At 48.6% G+C, this 20140-nt stretch overlaps 1 protein-coding gene across 2 annotated transcripts in view; it reads right to left on the bottom strand.

Moving 5' to 3' along the window:
* The window catches only part of DIPK1B (divergent protein kinase domain 1B), a 668389-nt gene that overhangs the window by 417287 nt on the left and 230962 nt on the right, over positions 1–20140 (bottom strand). For both annotated transcript variants that reach the window (XM_069609597.1, XM_069609598.1), the window contains exon 2: positions 1724–1858. In XM_069609597.1, the coding sequence (XP_069465698.1) occupies positions 1724–1858 (135 nt within the window). The remainder of the gene's footprint in view (positions 1–1723; positions 1859–20140) is intronic.

Here is a 20140-nt window from a genome sequence, read left to right as displayed (position 1 = left end):
ATGTTATTTCGCTGCCATGATGGTCTGAATGGTCAATAGATTGAAGGAGAGTGACCAGTGGATGTTTTCTGATTGACGGTGCCCTAAACCAAGGGTGGCATGATCCCGGCCTGGTCTGCTATGGGAAGAAAGCATGAGAAAACCAGTGATAGTTAGATAAAGGACGCTTGTCATCCAAATCACACTGAAGTAATGGGGGACCCTTCCTACAATTGCCATTCATTGCCATGAGCCCCACTCCATCTTAGTCAGGTGTCAAAAAGGGCTGGGCTGAACTCTGTGAATGCCCAGAAAAGATGAGTGTGCACAATTCTCCTCTCACTAAAGGCCCTGATCGGCCAGGCTCCATGGACAGGTAAGCTCAGGGGAGGTAAAGGGTGGCACACCGTGCTTTGGGCGCAAGTCCCTTTTAGGTGCCCCCTGTTGGCTGCGGCCAGCAGGGTGCAGGGCACTGCGCTACGAGATTTTCATGTTTGCCTTAAATATATTGTACCGAGTGGCTAGTGTTTGCTTAAATATACTGTCAACCCTTCGGTTGACAATATGTTTAACCAAAACATAAAAACCTCGTAGCGCAGGTCCTTTCACCCTGCTGGCAGCGGCCAACAGGGTGCACCTAAAAAGGACCTGCGTCCAAAGGGGTGTGCCAAAACGGCTGGTGCCGAAAGAGCTGACGCAATGTCTGGCTTCGAGTAAAGGGATTCTGCGAAAGAGGGCGGCATTTGATCTGTGGATTCTGTGCTAGCAATGCCTTAGTAGGATACTTAGGGGGATGGCCATGGCATTGTGAGTCCTGCACCCCTCTTAGATTTAGGCTGGGCTCTTAATCCCTAATCCATCCGATTGTAGCGCACTCTGTCGGGGCTATAGTTACCATCCCCTGCTAAAAGAAATCAGCGGCTTGACCATTGGTCTTGCAAGGGTGTTGAGTTAGCTTACCAAAGAGACTACTTTAGGAGAGTTGCTGTAGTCTGATTAACAGTTGGAATGCAAAGGGATGCCACTTTTCAAATACATCATCCGATGCAGATTTGGCTGTGAAAAGGAATTTAGTTGGGGCGGAGATGCAATTGTAATTGTTTACGGGGCAATGCAAGATCCACGACAGACATTAAATCAGAAGGGATCAATTTTCAAACCCGCAAAAACACCAAGGAGCTTTGCTCTCCCAATGCTGGTCCAATTTTCCAGTAAGGACATGGGATCCGCCCAGGATCCTCACATGAAGATCTATGAACAGATCACAGAGTGCCAGAGAGTTTCGGAGAGCTGCTCGGATAACATTTGTGGAGGACGTGTCATACAATTCCAAGGCTAGATCTGTGACAATGATTCCATGTCTGTTTCATCTAAACACTGCAAGGTTGAACTGGGAGTGCAAGACTTCCATGACAAACATACATGAAAGTCAATAATTGGGTGAGGTGCCAGGTGCAATCTAACAAAAATCCCTAACCAGTGCAGCCAATCAGACTGGTAAGAGTCACAATCTGGCACAGGGAGTGCCGGATGGGACCCAGGCAAACGTCCCTATCAGGCAGTTTAAGATGACCTCTGATGCACCACAGGTGTAAGGGGCATTGGAGACATACCAGTCTTCCTGGCCACCTACTTTATGGATGTTTAGACCTTTTCTGGCATTGCAAATCTCCAAAAGTATAAAGCTGAGGCATCGACATCAATGGAATGCACACAACAACATCTGGCAGTGAATAGTACTCACGATGATCATCTGGCAGACGTGGCCCTTGCAGAGTTCCGAGTAAGAGGAGTAGTGCATGTACACCACCCAGCTTCCCACGAAAATGCCCAGCCAGGCGAGGAAGAGGTACTTCACTTTAATGCCGGGGAGGCGGCCCTGAAACAATAGAAAAGCAACAGCATGACCCACAAAGCAAAGAAGGGGCTCTTACTTCTGCATTAAGTGAGCATGAATAGGGTATGCACAGAGACATGCACCATTCTCTACGGTCCTAGGCTCTCATCTTTACACAGGTGCACACATCAAGCAGCAGCCATCAAGTGTTTGCAAATGCAGCGACTGATACATCAACACGGCAATATCAACCTGCAGCATGCTTGCCAACTCTTCCTGTGCATGCAAGTCCATTGCTGTTTCTTGTGCTTATTGTAATGCGTGGTTCTTGATAAATAGCAGACTAACACATCTCTCCAATCACAACACTAACTCGCCCCACATAGAGTTCACTTGTTGGCACATAACGCCTAACCCTTATCTTTCAGATTAATATTGCATCCTGGTGGCTGGGAGGAGGTCCATATTGTATTGTATATTAGTCAACACTTCCAGAGGAGGTACACGCACATCAAAGAGCTTCAGTGCTATTATGTGAAGATGAATTGTGCGCATCAAATCCAATTCTTATAAAATAGGAATTGAAATGCCATGAAAACCTGATGCATGTTATTAGCAAGATATTGGAACAGCAAGAGGTGAAGAAACTGACATACAATGATTACGGACAAGCCCAGGGGTGTTGCTAGGTCTGGAAAAGCTCAGGGCTAAGCTAATGTCGGGACTGGCAGGACTCAGGGCTAGCTAGCGTTTTGGTTGTAGCACCAAAGCTTCTATCCGGGGCTACAACCAAAAGACTCGGGTCTCAGGGACGTCATTCAGGGGTCGCCAGAGGTTGCAAGAGTGACCTCTGTTGATTGGCTGGCGACCTCTGCCAATCTCCTGCGACCTCTGAGGGGGCATGGCCCTCTGAGGGGGCGTGGCAAGCACGGTGCCGCATGTGCCTTGTTCTTCCATTTTGCCTCTCCTCACAGCAGCATGTGTGGTTCACTGGTTCTCCCTCATGGCGTCGCGTGTGCCGATGAGCGAGCTCCTGGAGTCCTGGGCTGCTAAAACACGGTAAGAGTCAGGCCGTGAGAGTGTGCTCAGTGATGCCTGCCTGGGTGAGGACGGTTGCCAGTGGGTCCTGTCCGCGTGTGTACTGGTCATGGGCCGCTGCGCCCAGGCAGGACTCCTTGCCCGACCCCAATCATCTGCTGCACCGCACCGATTGTCTATGTCAGGTCGGTCGGTGGTCAGTGTTTTATATCTCGTAGATATTGCTCTGTTTCTATGTCTTGTTATTGCATCCGGGACGGGCATAAACCAATGCGTTTTTTTTTCTTCGAAAGAACTGCAAGTGAAATGAGAGATTGTGTGTGTTTCATCTGATTCCTGAGTGACCAAGCGAAGAATCTCTTTGACACCCTGGCTCTTAAGGGATTCCTTTTTGTTCCTCCTTTAACCACCCCCTCACCCGCTTTCACCTCCTCCTTTCCATCTTTCCACTTACGCTACTTTGCTCCTCCTTTCCACTTGCACTCTCTCTGCTACTCTTCCATTTCTGCCTCCTCTTCACCACTTTTCCCCCTTCAGCACCTTGCTGCCCCACCACGCTGTAACCTGTACTACGACTCCTAACTCTCGCTCACTTCCCTTCTTGTACTCCCCCCTCCTATGGGTATGTGGGCCATTGCCAAATCACTGTCTAGCTGTGCGGGTGTTGTGAGCGTGTCTTGGAATTGGGCACGGTGTGCACAAACTACACATATTCTAGCTGGTCTCTGTTGGATAGCAGACCTCCTGGCAGCTATATGAAGTTAAACAACATATATTTGCCGTCTTGGAATCATTCGGCCAAAGGCTAATGATCCTTTAACTCTGTGTGGGCTGCCGACTCTTCAACTCTGAATCTGTGTAATTCACTACAAACCTAATTATAATTTTCACTGAACCCCGCAAGCGGGCACAATTAGTGGAGGCATGGTCCTTTCATCAAGCACCGCTTGCAGACATTTGGCTTTCCTAATAAACATGCATCCTAACGATTGTATGTTGCATGTAGAGGTCTAAGACGAGTCTGCATGCTGCTTGTCTTTTGTGCCAGCTGCTGTGTGTGGTATCTGGTGTGTGCAAAAGAAGCGCTCATGGTTACAGACCATGGTGTTCTTATTTCCAGTTGGCTTGCTTGGTTCGTCCCCCTGAAGAACTTGCCAGTGTAGGAATGAGGTTTTTATTACTACCCCATGGCTGTACTTGTGCTCAGTGTTAGGGAAGCGAGCAAAGACGATGCTTTTGCAAAAACTTGTCTGAAGCTAAGAGAAGATTGACATTATTTTTACCGGCTGTGCATGATCTTTGCGTGAAGAAAGCATGGAGTATTGCTTGGTTGTACCTGTCTGCATGTGAAGCAAGGTGTTGCCCTTACATGACTGGAAATGTTTGCATTGTTAATGCACGTGCTGTACCTGCCCTTTCTATACAGAACGAGTTGACAGCTGCCCATGGTGTTCTGTCTTGCGTATGTGTGTCGGGGGTGGAAGGGGTTTTACCCCATCTGTGGGTGAGGGAAACTGGTAACATCGCGCCAGGAGAGCACACGCTCTATGTACTCGGACCTTAGTGCACTGTTCTGTACACGAGGGAAGATTGCACCGTTGCTGTCGGTATTATAGCTATTCCACGTGTGAGTGAAGCTTGTACTGCTAAGGTGCCATATGGGGACTAGGTACCTTACATTGTATTGTTCGCTTGACTTATGGTAGGTGATTTTAATTTTGTACAGTATGACAATGAAAAACAGTTAAAACCACTCAAGACAACCAACATACGGATTACTTAGGAAAGAGGTATGACTTCATCAGCCTACGAAAAGTGAGAAGCTCCTTCGGGTCACTTGGTGCAAGGGAAGTGAGCCTTACAGGTAGTCCGTCTGGACCAAGAAAGAACTTTCAATGCATCTTTGCAGCTGGAACTGAGGGAAAAACTTGTCAAGGGGGTGGAGGTCGATTGAAGTTTGTCAACGGTGTATAAGACAGGTGTATTGCTATGTCTGCAAAAGATCAGACCTATGCTAATGACAGGACTGGCGGGATGCAGGGCTAGCTAGCCCTTTGGTTGAAGACCCTGAGCTTCTATCAACCGAAAGACCTGGGGCTATAGCCCCCTCAGATCTCCTAGCAACGCCTCTGGGTATGTGTAGGACTCTAACGAACTCGCTCTGTGGAGAAAGCTGCAGGCCTCCTTTGTTTCACATGAGTTTTCTTGATTTTATGAGGCATGGATTTGTGAGTTGACAACTTCAATATTTTCTAGAAGTGTTATGTGAAGGTAAAATGAGGAGCTACTGTCCCTACATCACAAATGTCGAAGGTATGTTCCTGAACCAAAGGGGGAAATAGGCACCAGAAATCAGTGATGAAAGGAAATATTCTGGAAATTTCGACGTGGTCTCAGCTTTAATCCGATCAATGTCATTGTGAACGAGCAAAGGAAATATCACGTTTGGCGGTTCATAGTCATTTTTTCGAAATGAAAAAAGTCGAAAGCCATTTTTTCGAGAAACATAATTTCTAAAAAAAAAGTCGCATTTTTTTAATGACGTTTTTTATTCGAAATGGGGGGTCCCCCCCCAACCCTCCTTTTTATTTTATTTGACTCCTTTTTTTTTTATTCCCGGACCCCAAAATAAATATATAATTAAAAAAAAGGAATACGACTTTTTTTTTTTACATTTATTTTTCGACATTATTGTCGAAAAAATGACTGCACACCACGTTTGGCATCTCCCATATCAACCTCTCTTACTGTACATTCCCATGTAAACCCAGACCCTTCAGACACCTGCACTCGGCTGCCTAGCAGTATTTGCCAATGCACTAATCAAACCCATTTTAAACTTAGCTCTAGGTTGTGAAAGAGATGAAAATCTTTTTTGTGCAGGAGTAATGAAGTCCATGAAACAACTGCAAACAGTGAACACAACACTGAAGGTAACTTGTCGAATCAGAAGAAAATGGGGTAAGTGCCAAAATCATTGAAGACTGTGGATGCCATCGATTAGAAGAATACATGTTCTCTGGTGAAATATTCTCCCTCTCACCTTTTATTCTGGCTTTCCCCTATCCTTATACCCACCTATCCACCCCTGCCCCCGCAGAATGTGATTTTGCTCTGTAGTCCTGTTGAAATAACAGGGCGGATCCACATAGAGGGGATTAGTGTTCTCCCCATGGCAACATGGGACTTGACACACTGCTACATATGATGATCCATTCTTGTATGAAGTGGTATCGTAACCATATTTTTCTTAGTGTACAGAGGGATAATGTTTTATGATGCCAACTCCTGTGATGTCATGTGGGGCGGGGTCAAATTACTTCACTTCCTGTGATGTAACACATGGCAGGGTCAAATGACATCACTTCCTGTGATGTCACCGCAGCGGCGTGGCATTGTGATGTCACTTCCACTACCCCTGGCATTTTAGTGAAATGACGTCTCTGCCGGGGCTATAGCCACCTTAGCCCCCCACCTAGCAACGCCACTGGACAAGCATACAACACAGTACACATTGTAGGCGATATTCAATCAACACTACAGCCAAGTCAATGCCTAGTCTGGGATGCTGAGGAAAACCCTTACTGATGTATTTTTATGTCCAGTTCAGTACTCTGGATGACAACCCTTGTATAACACCCCCCTCTTAGAATCCCCCTGACCCCACTGAGCCAAGAAGTAGGTTTGTTTTGCAAATTAAAAGGTTTATTTGAAAATTTAAACAATATATATATATATATATATATATATATATATATATATATCACACTTCTATAATATATTAATATCTGATAGTACACTGAGACATATGATGTGGATCCACAATCGGTAATGTTACAGTGGTACACTTGATTACTTAGGAGTAGTATAGAGGATGAGGTAGCTGAAAATGCTTTATGGTTTCAAGGAAATGCAATGAGGAATAAAATGCAGTACAGAAATACTTGATATGATTTTAGCAAAAGATAAGATAATCACTTTTTCTCTGGCAATTCACCCTCCTCCCCTATGCAATGTAAGAAATGGAAGGAGATGGAAAGAGGAGCACACAGTTCTCAGGAATGCAATTAAATACAATACGAAATTCAGTTCCCCCCAGCCAGCTTAGAGGAAACAGGTAGGAGTTTGAAACACAGGCCCAAAATGCTTTTTAAATGTGATGGCAATGTATGGGAAAATGTGCCAACTGATTTTAATTCCCTCTAGAGATTCAGGGTGAGTGGGAGATGCGTGTTGGTATTAGTTCAGGCTCACTTTAACAATACTCTATGAATGATTAGCAGATTGCAAACTAATTTTAACAAAGGAAAGAATGGAGCTGCTATTTTGACAAGTGGAGAAATTGAGCCAAAGTCGCAAATCGCTGTAAATTTCGCGAGTGCGTAAATCGTGATTGCGGAAAAAGTATAGGGAGTAGGAAGTCGGTTCTCGGTTTGTTGGAAAGCCTAGATTCGAAGCTTTGAGATGAAATTTCGTTCCTAGCCCAAACGGTTCCAGAGATACGGACGATTAAATAAAGGTAGTTTTTTGGATTTAAAGTAAACTCAAAATGACAGTTGACAGTTGTGCAGCTTTAAAAATGACAGATGACACGATTTCTAGGAGGCAGTTCTACTTAGGTTAAAATAGTCTGGATTAGATTATTTTAACTAAGCGATTGGTTCTGCACAGTTCTGCTAGGTATTCACAATATAAATTTGAACTAGGCCGCATCACGGATCTGGTCAACACGTCCGGCTGAGGTTCTGTCTGCTCGCGGGTCAATCAGGCACCGGTTCTGCTCACAGTGATCTGGGTCAGCTCTGCTCTGCTGGTCTAGACTCTCTGGATTCTGGATGTAACACTGCATTCTGGGTACTTCTACAGGTTCTTGCAAAAATTCTCGGCAAATCTTCACACAGCTCGCCCGGCTGTTGAATAGTTTGGTTAGTTTTGAGGCCTGCTGAAGAGGATTCAGCTGGTGGATTCAGGCCTCTCTGCTACAAATTCTGGAGTTAATTTCTGCTACAGGTTCTGGAGATTGATGGATTTGAAGTCTGGATTCTGGATGTGAAGTCGTCGGTCAGCATGCTTCACAGCAAATGGAAGTGAATGACTCTACCTGTCCCAGCAGTCTCTTTTTATGTGTTTTGGAAATGGGTGTGTGCCTGGTCATAACTAAACCTGCCCCTCTCACTTATCATTGGCCAATTCCTCCTCTCTCCCTTGATTGGGGGAAGGAAATGTGAGTCAGAGTGATGCTGCAGGTTTTATGGTCAGAGGAACCTCCCCTTGTCAGATTGCACACAAATCTATTTCTGACCCAAATACATATTTATCTATGTACTATTTTTCTAATATTATAGATCCAGTTAACATATTTTCTGTAGCACCAAACCATCCGATCCCTGTCCTTGTACGATGTCGTGTCCACTGATGACAGAATTCTCCCCTTTTCATCCAGATAACGACCTCTAAACCTTTCCAGATTTTACACAAATGTGCCCCAGGGATATGGGTTACAGATAGTGTCAGATTTTTAACATGCATACATTTGGAGTAACAACCTTTTTTTCCGCTACTATCCCCAGGAACATACCCCAGGGTCCTAATACCTCTTAAAATGTGCACAGAAAAACCACAAGAATAATGGTATTATTTATATAATTTTGACCAGTCCGCACTATGAGTTATCTATCTTTTTAAAATTATGCCCTGGTCAAAAAGGGGTGCGGCTTCCCACATCACAGGGTGGAATAACTGATTTATCCACTTCCCCCAAGCTCACCTGGCTTGCAGAGGCACTGCCCCTCCCAGTTTCCCCTAAGAGGAAGCCACTTTACGGGCCCCCCCAATATAACATTTGCCTGAGTCCAGGACAGGCCTTTGTTCAACTCCTTGTAGTCCCCAGCTGCCACTCCCCTTTCAATCAACAGGGCCATGTGACCTCAGGATGCAGCCAGGCCTGGCAGCCACATCTTCCTTACCATAAGGGCAAGAAGTGTACACCAGGAAGTTCCCCCCATGCCGGGTGAAAATCCTGTCTGGTGTTGTATTGTCCTCACTGTCACTGTCAAAACAGTCCTTGGGGATTGGTCCTACAGTTAATTTCCTAAATCAATGGAGAAATGTTGGTCATCAATCGCCATTCCAATAATGGTGCCTGCGGCTAGAGTAATACTCTTTAAGTCGCTGTTATCCACCTCTATTGGAATGGTGTCATGTTCTATGTTGACTAATGGTGTTGGGTTTACCCCTAACCCTTGCTGTTGGAGAGAAGTATTTAGATGGATATAAGCATCAGGGTTTTTCAATTTTTGTCCTCTTTTAACTTTCACTTCCAGGGAGAATTGTCGGGTCCTTTCTGGGATGGTGACTTCCTCTTTGATCTGAATTTCAACTTCATAAGGTAGCAATTGAGCTGATCTAAATGCTTTTTCTGGATCATCAAAGCCCATGGGATTATCCGCTAATTGGGACAAAGCTTTGAAGTTTATTAGGTCCAAACTAATGGCAAAGCGATTGAGAATGTCACTGCCTAAGTAAAAGGTGGCAGTGACGTCTCGCACGACCCAACAATTATGGACTATGCTCTTGTTGCCAATGGAGATTTTGAGCATACACCTGAGCTGATTTCACATCTTTCTGGACTATAGGAGTGGGAGTTTCTGATTGTGGATTAGTAAATAATTTCAGGGTGTTTCCTTCCAGTGTGGAATACCACCTTAAACTGGAAGGAAGGTTGATTTTCAGAAATAGAGAGGACCCCCCATCACCAGTCAGTTGTCCTACTGCTATTACTGTCACGTCTGGAGTTTGGTTGTTCTGGAAGTGAAATTCTACTTGGTCAGATTTTTGTTCAACCATGTGGCAGGTGCCGTTTAAACTAACATGGTTGACACTGGGTTTTCATTTTATTGGTCGGCTAGTCTGGGTCCAGAGGACCTTGTTTACACAATCTATTAGGGGTGACAACCTTCTCAGGAGGTCATTCCCTCGTAAACAAGGGGTCCCCTCTGGAGTCACTACTATGACCGGGTGTTTCACCTTGTGTCGCCCAATTTTAATGTCCAAGTCTGCAGTTCGCTCAACGGGAATTTCCTTCCCGTCGAAGTTCTGCAGTTGTCCAGGAAGAGAGGTGAGAGGAATTCGGTAATTCTCCCCCCTTCCTGCATTTAGTTCCTCAAAGGCCCTTTTGGACAGAAGGGTAGCTTGGGATCCAGTGTCCACCATTGCCAAAATTGTACCCTGCCCCTGTACTTGTACCGGGGCATAGTATCTTCCCTCCTTCTCCTCAAGGGGGCACAGATAATGCACATTTTTGGACAACTGGTGGGCTAACTTTCTGGTTTTGGACATTGCTAGCGAAGAGATTTGGGCCGAATTCTGTGGAGAGCCTGGGGAATCTGAAATAAAAAGTTGGCAACTGGAGATCAGAGCCATTGTGGGTTCCCCTGGTTCCGGTTCTGGGCCGCCCCCCCCTTTTTGGAGGCAGTCACCAGGATGGGTTTGAACCAGGGGATTTCGGTATTGTTGATTCTGGGATGAGATGATGGGCGGCGGTAGCTCAGTCTCCACATCTCCCCAGTCTGAATTGGCATCCCTTGGGACCCATTTTTCCTTGGGAGGAGTTCCCCCATCTCTGAAGGAGAAGATCCTTATCCCAGGATCTTCTGAGGATCCCTCTCCCTCAAATTGGAAGACCTGTACCTCCTCCACAAAGTAGGTCTGTTTGGGTCCTTTGTTTCTCCTACCCCCCCTCTGCTCCTTGGGAGGCAGGCTTTCAGGGGAAGGAGATTTTGTTTCCGGTTCCTGGTTTTCCAGGGGCTGTTTACAAGTTGGGAAGGAAGCTTCCTCCAAGGCTTTACACCCCCCTTCCCCTTGTGCCTCCTCCCTGGGAACCGGAGGGTTATCGGGGTGCTGCCCCCGTCATTGTTCTGGAGCACCAGGTCCAGAGTTTGGGGCATTCTGCAGTAGCATGCTCATCTGAGGGTTCTGTTGAGCCCTCAGTATGTCACCCAGATCCCGTGCCATATTTTGGACCTGGCGCTGAAGTTGTGAAACCCGCTCAGGCTGATACGGGGCTCTATTTTCTCCCCTGGGCTGATCCCGGGAAGGGTAGCTATCCCTTCTCTGGTAGTACCCGTGGTTGGGAAGATTTTGGTACCCCTCCACCCTTGGCCTCCCCTCTCCCAGATTAGGTTGTCTGGGATCAGGGAATTGGGGAAAGAAGGATGGATGATTTTGGGGCTGGAAATTGGGCGGATACCTGGGGAAAAAGTTCTGCCCAGGATTTGGAGGATTTCTGCTCTCCTGGGGGAAGTTAGGAGGGAAGTTCCCCGGGTCAGGTGCTTGGCTGGATCGCCCCCCTTGGGCTTGAGGATTCCACACATAACCCAGGATTGGTCGGTTTCCCTTGTAGCGGGGATTTACATAGTCAGGGGAGCGGGGGACCCCATTTGTGGGACTACCTACTCGACTACATGTCTGTGACTGGCCCGAGGGCCTTCTGGGCTGTGAATTATTTGATGCAGGCAGGTTTTTAGGCCCCCCATCTCCAAATCTAAAATGGGGGCAACCTTTACCTCTGCCACCTTGGCAGCAGCAGGGGTGCTGTTGGTTTTGGGGGTTTTCGGCGCATTATTTTTATTTTCGATGGGCTTCTGCACCTCATAGATCCGGGTAGCCTGTTCAATGACCCAGTCTAAAGATCTTTTCTCATGAAAATCTCTCATGAGCTGGGTCATTATGTATTTGGGTAAGGCATGGAAAAACGTATTGATAAATTCTCTGCTATCCGTGCGCACCCTTCTGGTGGTCTGCGCAAAAGCATGCTTTAATTCTTGCACAAACTCTTGTGGAGCCTGATCCTCCCCACATTGCAAATTGTAGGCTGCCTTGCGAGCCTCTTGAGGATTTCTGTGCACAGAAAAATGTTTCAAGATGGCCGCCCTGTATGTGGACCACCTTGAATGGTTTTGATCCTCCAGCCCCGCAAAGAAACTGGAGTATTCAGCTTTGGCTGTCCTTCAAATGGAAAGTCTCCATCATTTGCTCATAGAGCTCCAAGTGTTCCCAAACAGAATACTTGGCGTTCTTATGATAAGGCGTGATGACACTCCTTATTGCCTTTATTTGTTTCAATGGGTCCTTAAGCAAGGCCCTTTTTACCTTATTGGCCTTTTTGGTTCGGGTAACCCTGGTCCATTCATCCTCCGACTCAGAAGCGCTGCTCCCAGAGGTGCCCGTCTGATCTTCCAGGTTTTCCCGGATTCTGCGAGCCTGGGAATGGCTGGCAGAAGGTGGGGACCTGGTCTCCTGTGTCCTGTAATGCTCAGAGGAGTCTTCAGACCCCTCCTTGCTGCCAGGATTTGATGGGTACCCCCCCACTGACCTAACTGGGCAGAGGTTTTCAGGATGCCCTTAATGGGCCTACTCTCCTGGGGTTCCCCACTAAATTGCACTGTGCTTGGGTGCCCATACCCGGATGCCCGCCCATCCATTCCTGGGAGGTACTGGCCTATGAGCCCCATACTTCTAGCTGGATAGTAATCTGCCATCTCCGTGGCCCTGGGCTCATGTGCGCGAGGGGACATGGGGGTGGCAGAGTCCAGGGACTGGGAGAGTTGAAGGCCTCTGGTACCAGGGCTCCTGAGGTTATGCTCAGGCGTTTCCCTTTCCCAGCGCACCTCATCTCTATCAGCCCCTACTCCCTGTTGCAATGCAAGAGCCTGCGCTTTCAGTTCCTCAGTTAAGGCCTTACTAGACTCTATCAGTCTCTCCTGCATCGCTACCTTTTGCTGGAGCCTATCATTGTGCTGACAGAGAGCCTCATTTTCTCTCTGTGCCTCCTGATTGGTCCAGGAGTACTGGGCCAGTCTCTGCTGCAGGAGGGTTACCTCCTGAGCTGTGTCCCTATTGGCCTGCTCCTTTCTTGCCAGAGCATCCTCCACCCTCCCTGGTGTGCTCTAACAAGTTCTGGTGTTCTTTTTGGAGATCACCCAGGGCCAGGTGATTTTCTTCCATTTTCCTTTTTAAGTGGCAGACTTCCTGGCCTAAGGTATCCCTTTCCTGACTAAGAGCCTGCATCTGTGCCGCCAGGTCGTCCCTTTGCCTTTAGAAGGCACCAGCTTTCTGGCGCTCCTGGTCAAACTGTATCCAGGTCTTTCAAAATCAGTTTATTGCTCTCTGCCTTCTTCCTATCTAGGTGGCTTTTGCAGGGTGACTAACTGCTCGGCACATGCCCTATTGAAATCTAATTGTTGCTCCAGCTTTTTCTGGCTCTGCAGTAGGGAGTCCAAACCTTCTTGGTACTTCTTCTGCAAGGCCAGAAATCTGGTATCCTGGTCCGCCTTTTCCTGTTGCAGCACATCCATATCCTCCTTTATTTTAGTGATGTACTGTCTGCTGTCCTTTTCTGACTCCTGGCTCCTGAGCAGCCTCTGCTCAGAAGAGTCCAGATCAGATTGGGCCTTCTCTAACGCCATCTGTTGCCTATTTGCCAGATCATGGCCTTCAGCACATTTGTCCTGCATGGCTCCCATATATAGATACAAATATGCCACTATCCTGGCAATCTTATTATGTTCATCTTTGGCTTTAGGGGCCATATATAGTTCACTCAGGGCCGCATGTAGGGGACCCTGATCTCCCCATATATCTGACCCTGTTTCAGTGACCTGTTGCACGATTGCCTGCAACCAGACCGTTTGGTCCTGATGAGTCCACTCACCTCTCACAAATAGCTTATGTAAGAAGTGCTCTCTGGCTATTTTCATATCTACCAAGGTCGTCATTCTGGAATTTGAGTTCTTTCCTGACTTACAGAAGTTTGTATTTTATTTTGCAAAACAGACCGTTTTCTTAGAGCGTTCCTTTGAGGGATGCTTTCACAGTGTAAAACAGTGTGGTGATCTAACCAGATATGTGTATCTGGTCAGTTGGCACACTGTATTAATCTGCACAAGTGGTAATTCTAACCCAGAATATCCCGGCTCCGAGCCCCCACTTCTGTAAGCGATATTCAATCAACACTACAGCCAAGTCAACGCCTAGTCTGGGATGCTGAGGAAAACCCTTATTGATGTATTTTTATGTCCAGTTCAGTACTCTGGATGACAACCCTTGTATAACACCCCCCTCTTAGAATCCCCCTGACCCCACTGAGCCAAGAAGTAGGTTTGTTTTGCAAATTAAAAGGTTTATTTGAAAATTTAAACAATATATATATATATATATCACTTCTATAATATATTAATATCTGATAGTACACTGAGACATATGATGTGGATCCACAATGGGTAATGTTACAGTGATACACTTGATTACTTAGGAGTAGTATAGAGGATGAGGTAGCTGAAAATGTTTTATGGTTTCAAGGAAATGCAATGAGGAATAAAATGCAGTACAGAAATACTTGATATGACTTTAGCAAAAGATAAGATAATCACTTTTTCTCTGGCAAATTCACCCTCCTCCCCTATGCAATGGGCCTCATTACGACCCTGGCGGAATTCGGAAAACAATGGCGGAAATGCAATACCGCCATCGAATAGCGCTCGGTGTGACTATGACCCGTCACCGCAAAGTACGATGCCATTAGCGACACCGTAGTGAACGCCAACGCTAACTGCACCAAGCACGCGCGCGCGCGCCATGCCAAACCGTAAACACCACCATGGCGCAAGGGTACGCCAATTCCGACCCTAGCGGACATGTACCTAACGCCATCAAGCATGGCGGAATGCACCATTCCGCCATGGTGAGAAGTACGGCATCGCGAATCAACCGTAAACGGCCCCACTGAGTGCCCGTACACCGCTCCCTGCCCACAAAGTACAACTCCCCGTAGGTGCAATGAAGTCACAATGCAACCATTGAAATGTACAAGTCACCCATGCATGCCAACGAACAAAAGAAACACAACAGGGGCCAATGGGAGCTGCAGGGCACAGATGGCACGAATACAGAAGCCATCCCAATGGACATGACCACAGTCCCCCACCAAGAAACGCACGCAAACACAGGCACCTGTGACCAGCAATATTCCGAAAATCACATCATTCCACCAGTCCACCTGGCTGACCGGCATCTGTTACACAAAACCCAATCCCCCGCCCCTGAGCATGACAACATTCAAACAGTCATATTGGCAGCCCCCATCCCTGACCTAACGGGCTTCGTAGGCAAACGCGCCCAGTACAGTACCACGCAACTAAACTCCGAAGCTGGAACCCAGTGCAGATCTCCTCACAATACATCGCTCCCCAAATAGGAATATGCCACATCACTTGCAAAGAAGAACGCTACACGGCCCATATCAGAATAGAAATTTAATGCACAACAAAATCACCAAGCCCATACAGCCATCAGGCCATGAACTCCAAAACACATTTCACCATTGTGTGCTGCATCCGCAAGAAATGACCAGCCACTACTTGTGTGACGCCCTGTTCCCTCATGGTACACAGAGCCACATTCACGTACGAAAAGGCAACATGGAAGCGCACAGAACCGCAGGGCCATCCCAATGGGGAGGCACTAGTCCAGCTGAAAGGCCAAAATGTTGCTCCGAGCCACCAGTACTGCGTAAGGGCATGTGGCCCATTGGCGATCGTCCCATAAGATCGTAATGCTGCTCCACTGATTAACACGAAGCAGCAGGTGTCGGGAGTAAAACCCATCTGCAGGAGTGGCATACAGATGGCAGTGGCAAAAGGGGAGGAGATACCTGTCAACCAAAAGAAAAGAAAAAGAACAGAATGGCCATCAGTACTACATTCCAACAACTCACTGCAATGATCACACCAAATCCACAGCCACATGCATGCTAGCCCACTCCAAAGGTCCATCACCACCCAAAAACCACTTGCGACTCATAACTATCCATATCGAGGTGTAAACACCATCACAAACGAGTGTACCTGTGCATGCGCCTGTGAAAACAGAATCCATCTGATGGGATTGGTAACGTGCATGGACACAAGTGTCTGAGGGCGCGTCGAGACAGGGAGGGCTCAACAAGGCCAGATAGACGATGGTCCCACTATGGCAGCCCTGCATCTCATAGCGTAGGGGAGGCGGATAGATCCCAAGAAGCCCTGTACATGGCAAACTATGTATCAAATCACCTGGCCATGCATCCATTCATCATTCCCTCATCCCGGGATTAAAACGCCTGAATATTTACTCACATAACATTAGAAATATCCATTGAGTCTGTGCGTTATGCAGCCTGCAAAATCCACAGTGCCCCAGCCCGTAATTCCAGTGTAGTGAAGTAACATGTATTTGGGAACGTCCGGCCTCATCGCCCACGTCGCTATTGCGCATCCCAAACCATTCATATCAATCATTGCATTCTCGCCATGGCCCCTGTCCCAAGGACATTAAACAATAGAACGTTATATTTGCAGTCAGACCTGTGGGCATCTCCTCGCCGCTAGCTGGAAACCGAAAGCGCCGCCCTTCGAATTCCTCATTTGCAACATCACGTCGAAGAGGCATCTGTGGCCGTTTGAATACACTAATTAATCCATCGAGTGCGGCTGTGTGTGAAAATGGCAACTGCCTTCACCCACGAATGGGACGCCCCGCCCGTCGTTGCAACTCGGTACAGTGATGAATGAGGGCCCACCGTTACTCGAGTACTACGTTCCACTGACCCTTCACAACTCTGTTAGCGACTGCACAGATAGTATGTGAACCAATGGGACCACAGCAGAATGAACATATCAACCAATGTTACACGGCCATCGGGTACAAATACATGATTGCAATAGCAAGATGCCATTCCACGAATTGCAGCGTTGTGCGCGGGACGTGCTCGGCCAAAGGGGAGAGCAGTTTGCACAGGTGGAATGAATCACCACAGGTGGAGGCCATTCAGCCTGAAAACACATAAATTGCACAGCCAGCCTCCTCCCACAACCACACCGAAATGCTACCGGCAGGACTCGCGATGTTGGCCCTGGGGGACCTGATAGCACTGCAAGTACTCCAACTCCAAGAAGAAGACGAACACCAACTACAACCGGCCGCACGGAGGAGACGCAGGAGGAGGAGGAGGCCAAGGCAGGGCCAGCAAGGGCCGCCAGCACAGCCACTACCACCACGCAGGCAGCCCGCAATCCCACGCCTCCGAGCACATCCGTTCAACCTCACTGATGAGCAGATCCACACCCTCTACCGTCTGGACCGGGACACCATAGCCGCCATTGTGGACATGACACAGGCTGACCTTGTCAGCATGATAGATAGCCCAACCGCCATCCCACCCCTACTGAAGGTGGTGTCTGTACTACACTTCCTGGCCACAGGCACCTACCAGCACACAGTCGGACAGTTGCATGGCATTTCTCAGCCACTGTTCTCACGGACACTATTGCAAGTGCTCGATGCCCTCCTGCAGCACGCAGACGACTACATCTCCCTACCACGCTCGGAGCAGGAAATTACCAACACAAAAGTGGGATTCCATGCACTTGCCGGCATACCGGGTTGCATTGGTGCCATCGACTGCACCCATGTGGAATTGGTCGTCCCACATGCCATGGAGGCCCAGTACCGCAACCGAAAACAATTTCATTCTCTGAATGTACAAATGGTGTGTGACTCCAACAGGATCATTACACATTGTTGTGCCCGATTCCCTGGATCAACCCATGATTCTATGGTCTTGAGGAACTCTACAATACCACGCTACATGGAGCGACACGCAGGGAACAGATCCTGGCTACTCGGTGAGTCTCATTTCATGCATGATGATGTGGGGTATGTGATGCGGCAATGACCTGGCAGGAAGGGGGCGGGGGGTGCGTACGTAGCAATGGCATTCCACATAATTCGTTTATCGTCCACATACAGGTGATGCCGGATATCCACTGAAGAGATGGCTCCTCACACCAGTCCGGAACCCACGGGACCAGCATGAGGAGGACTACAACCATGCCCACTCACGTACCCGTGTAGTCATTGAACAGGCATTCGGCCTACTGAAGACACGTTTCCGGTGCCTCAGCAGGTCTGGCGGGGCACTCCTGTACCGCCATGAGAAGGTTGCAAAGATGGTGATGGCATGTGTCATGCTCCACAACATGTGCGTACGTCGAAATGTGCCCATGCCCCCTGACGCAGAACTGCAAGCACCTGATGATGGTCATGATGAGGGTGGGGATGTGGCAGCACCTCAAGGAGTCTGCGAGGCACCGGAGGGCCGTGACATTCGTCAGCATCTCATTGATGTATGCTTCTAGCACTCACGCCTGGTGGCTGATACATGGACACGGGACTCGTGGCACTGTGTGTGTCTGGGACATGCACAATATGGACTGTACGCCTATGATGGCCTAGTACACAAAGATCAATGTCCACACATCTCATTGGTTGATCGTGCACTTTTTATGGCATATGTGATATCATGTTGTACACCCTATCGACCCGCCACCCAAGTGAGCCCAACACACCCCCTCCACCCTCCTACCTCCCCCCCGAACACCAGTGTCCAAAGATGCTCATTGTCAGTGGGCAGTCGCTATTGCAAGCCCCCTCTGCGGGTATCAGGGGCACCCCTGCCTGTGGAGCGCAGGTTCCTCCCAGATCTACGTTGGGGGCTGCCCTGGACGGAACTTGCAACGGATGATGTCTCTGCATGCTCACGTCCATGCATGTCCCTAAGGGTTTGCGAGAGCTCAGTGAGCACACGGCGCACTGCGGCAAGTTCGGCACATACGTCCTTGGACGTCGCATGCAGTTCCCCCCTCAGGCTCTCGGTGCTTCTCTCCATTTGTGCCCTTAGTGTCTCTGTACCTCTCTCCATTTCTGCCCTAAGTGTCTCAGTTGATGTTTCTATGTCTGCCTTGGTGCCCCAACATTCATCGGCATGGTCCTTGAGGAGCGTGGCCAGTTGCTGCTGTTGCACGATTAACTGGTCGAGGGACTGTTGCCTCTGCTGGGCCATGGCCATTTGCGGGGGTGTCACAGAGGGGCTGTTGTCCTCATGTTGCCTTGCCACAGGGCTTGTGGGGGATGGCCAGTCGTCGTCTTGTGGGTGCCCCTGCGTGGTATCCTCATGTTGTACGGGATGGGACAGACAGGGGGATTGGGACAGGTCATGGATGGATCTGACTTCGACATCCCCGTCTTCTGTGTCGGAGCATGCTGCCATCAATGGGGTGTCACCTATGGTGCTGCTGCCACCGGAGGCAGTGCCTTCTGTGGCATCCGTTGGGGGGACCTGTGGTGGTGGTGTTGTGGGCATGCTGGCTGCTGGGGTGCCTGTTGATGTTCCCTCCTCTGTGCTGCCACCTGATTTGTGCTGCTGCCGTGTCTTGATGCGTGCAGCTGAGGTGGAGGGTCTTTGGCCGTCGGTCTTGGCCCTCTTTGCAGGTGTGCTGGTAGGGGTGTCCTGGAGCTCGTCGTTTGGATCGGACCCTGTGGTGGAGTAAAGGAGGGCGAGGGTTATTGATGGGTCTGTGGGAATTGGAATGGCATTGTATCACATGCATTGGGGTGGTACCTGAGGGTGATTTGGGTCGGGGCCTTGGAGGTGCTCTCATTTGTGTGTGGAGTGAGGGTGCAGTTGTTTGGCAGCCTGCAGTTAGGGTGTGCCTGCTGCACGTGTAGTGCGTGTTTTAGGGGTTTTTAATTATTTATGTATTTATTGTGGGTTTTAACGTGCGCTATCAGGCCGATGTGTGTGGACGTTCTCCTGGACATGTGTTTCTGTTGCACTATGTGGACGCATGGTACTTCACATGGATGGACTTTGTGGATTTGGCATTGTTTTATTTGGGCCACCTACCTGAATCTTCGGATGTCTGCACTCCTTTCTCCATCCCTCCGACTCCCTCTATGCTCTCCATTCCGATGGTGGAGGCACAGATTTCTTCCCAGGGGGTCAACTTGATGGGTGATTCAGGACCTCCCCCGGTGGCTGTGGCAATGTTGCGGTTGGCAGAGAGTATGCTGCGGACGCGTATCCGCAGGTCGTCCCATCGCTTACGGCATTGCTGTGGGGTGCGGGGTGCGGTCCCCACCGCACTTACCCGCTGTGCCACCAGAGCCCATATGGCCTTCTTGTTTGCAAGTGCCGTCCTGGTCATTTGCGTGCAGAAGACGACGGCAGCATTCTCCTGGAGGGTCTCTGTTAGCACGGTGAGTTCCTCACGGGAGAAGTGGACCTGCCGCTTGCGGTCGCACGCTTTCTTCGCTACTTTTCCCATTTTTCTTGTTTTCGCTAGGGTGGATGACGGGTTGGGGTGTGTCTCAGGGTAGTGATTTTAGTGGTTGTGTGGTTTTAGTGGTTTT

Source organism: Ambystoma mexicanum, chromosome 8 (assembly GCF_040938575.1).
Source record: "Ambystoma mexicanum isolate Mex_15411 chromosome 8, UKY_AmexF1_1, whole genome shotgun sequence".
In the NCBI taxonomy this organism is placed as follows: Eukaryota; Metazoa; Chordata; class Amphibia; order Caudata; family Ambystomatidae; genus Ambystoma; species Ambystoma mexicanum.
This window is presented reverse-complemented; position numbering and strand designations above follow the sequence as displayed.